Consider the following 756-nt stretch of genomic DNA (forward strand, 5'->3'; position numbering starts at 1 on the left):
TGCATGTTTCTCTGCGGAGCATAAGACACCTACTTCAATAAAATACTGCCAATCGGTGTTTGTCGATACGAAGGGAAAGAGAATCGTCGTCACGCCTGTTCGATGTTCGACCGCCCGATATTCGTCACTGTCCGCCGGTCGCGGCTCGAAACGCGATACGCGGCGGCCCGCCTCCCCTCCCCTCTCCTCGCCACGTCTTTTGCCTTCTATTTTCGCGTTTGGCTGCACGGTCGAGAAAGCGCGCGCGTGTATACACACGCAGTAGGAAGAGAAAGCAGCCGGCGGCTTTTATACTCTCGCTGACGCGACTCTCCTCGTGCTAAAATGCGATTATTTTCAGCGCGTTTATTATGTTTCCCCTCTGCAATAACCGATGCGATAAATTTTTCATTCCCAAAAAGTTAAATGGAACAACCTACGACGAATATAATAAATACAATTAATATAATAATACAATTAATATAATTAATATAATAATATAACTATATCGATATCTTCTATTTATTTTTATTTTTTTTTTTGAGATTATTTATGGATAGACGGTGATTTTCATTTTTATATTACATAATCGATATTTTTGAAGTATACATTGGTAAAAAATTTCATTTCCATTAATAAACTTAATTCTTTCCATCGACGCGCCCGAGACTACGTATTATAACGATCTTTTCAAAGCCGTCTTGAAGAACGTCCGCGACTGGAGGAGAGCTTTGCACGCGGATAATCGGATAAAAAAAGGCTGAAAGTTTCGAATTC

The 756-nt window shown here is 40.7% G+C and overlaps 1 protein-coding gene and 1 long non-coding RNA gene across 2 annotated transcripts in view; both read right to left on the reverse strand.

Annotated features, from left to right (window-relative positions):
• The window catches only part of LOC102671175 (lysine-specific demethylase 3A), a 69423-nt gene that overhangs the window by 10461 nt on the left and 58206 nt on the right, over positions 1-756 (reverse strand). Inside the window, exon 3 of the mRNA XM_006618303.2 lies at positions 4-29. Within this exon, the coding sequence (XP_006618366.1) occupies positions 4-29 (26 nt within the window). The remainder of the gene's footprint in view (positions 1-3; positions 30-756) is intronic.
• The window catches only part of LOC116185956, a 9536-nt gene continuing 9037 nt past the window's right edge, over positions 258-756 (reverse strand). Inside the window, exon 3 of the long non-coding RNA XR_004150854.1 lies at positions 258-361. This is a non-coding gene — a long non-coding RNA (uncharacterized LOC116185956). The remainder of the gene's footprint in view (positions 362-756) is intronic.

This window comes from Apis dorsata, unplaced genomic scaffold (genome assembly GCF_000469605.1).
Source record: "Apis dorsata unplaced genomic scaffold, Apis dorsata 1.3 scaffold_347, whole genome shotgun sequence".
Classification (NCBI taxonomy): Eukaryota; Metazoa; Arthropoda; class Insecta; order Hymenoptera; family Apidae; genus Apis; species Apis dorsata.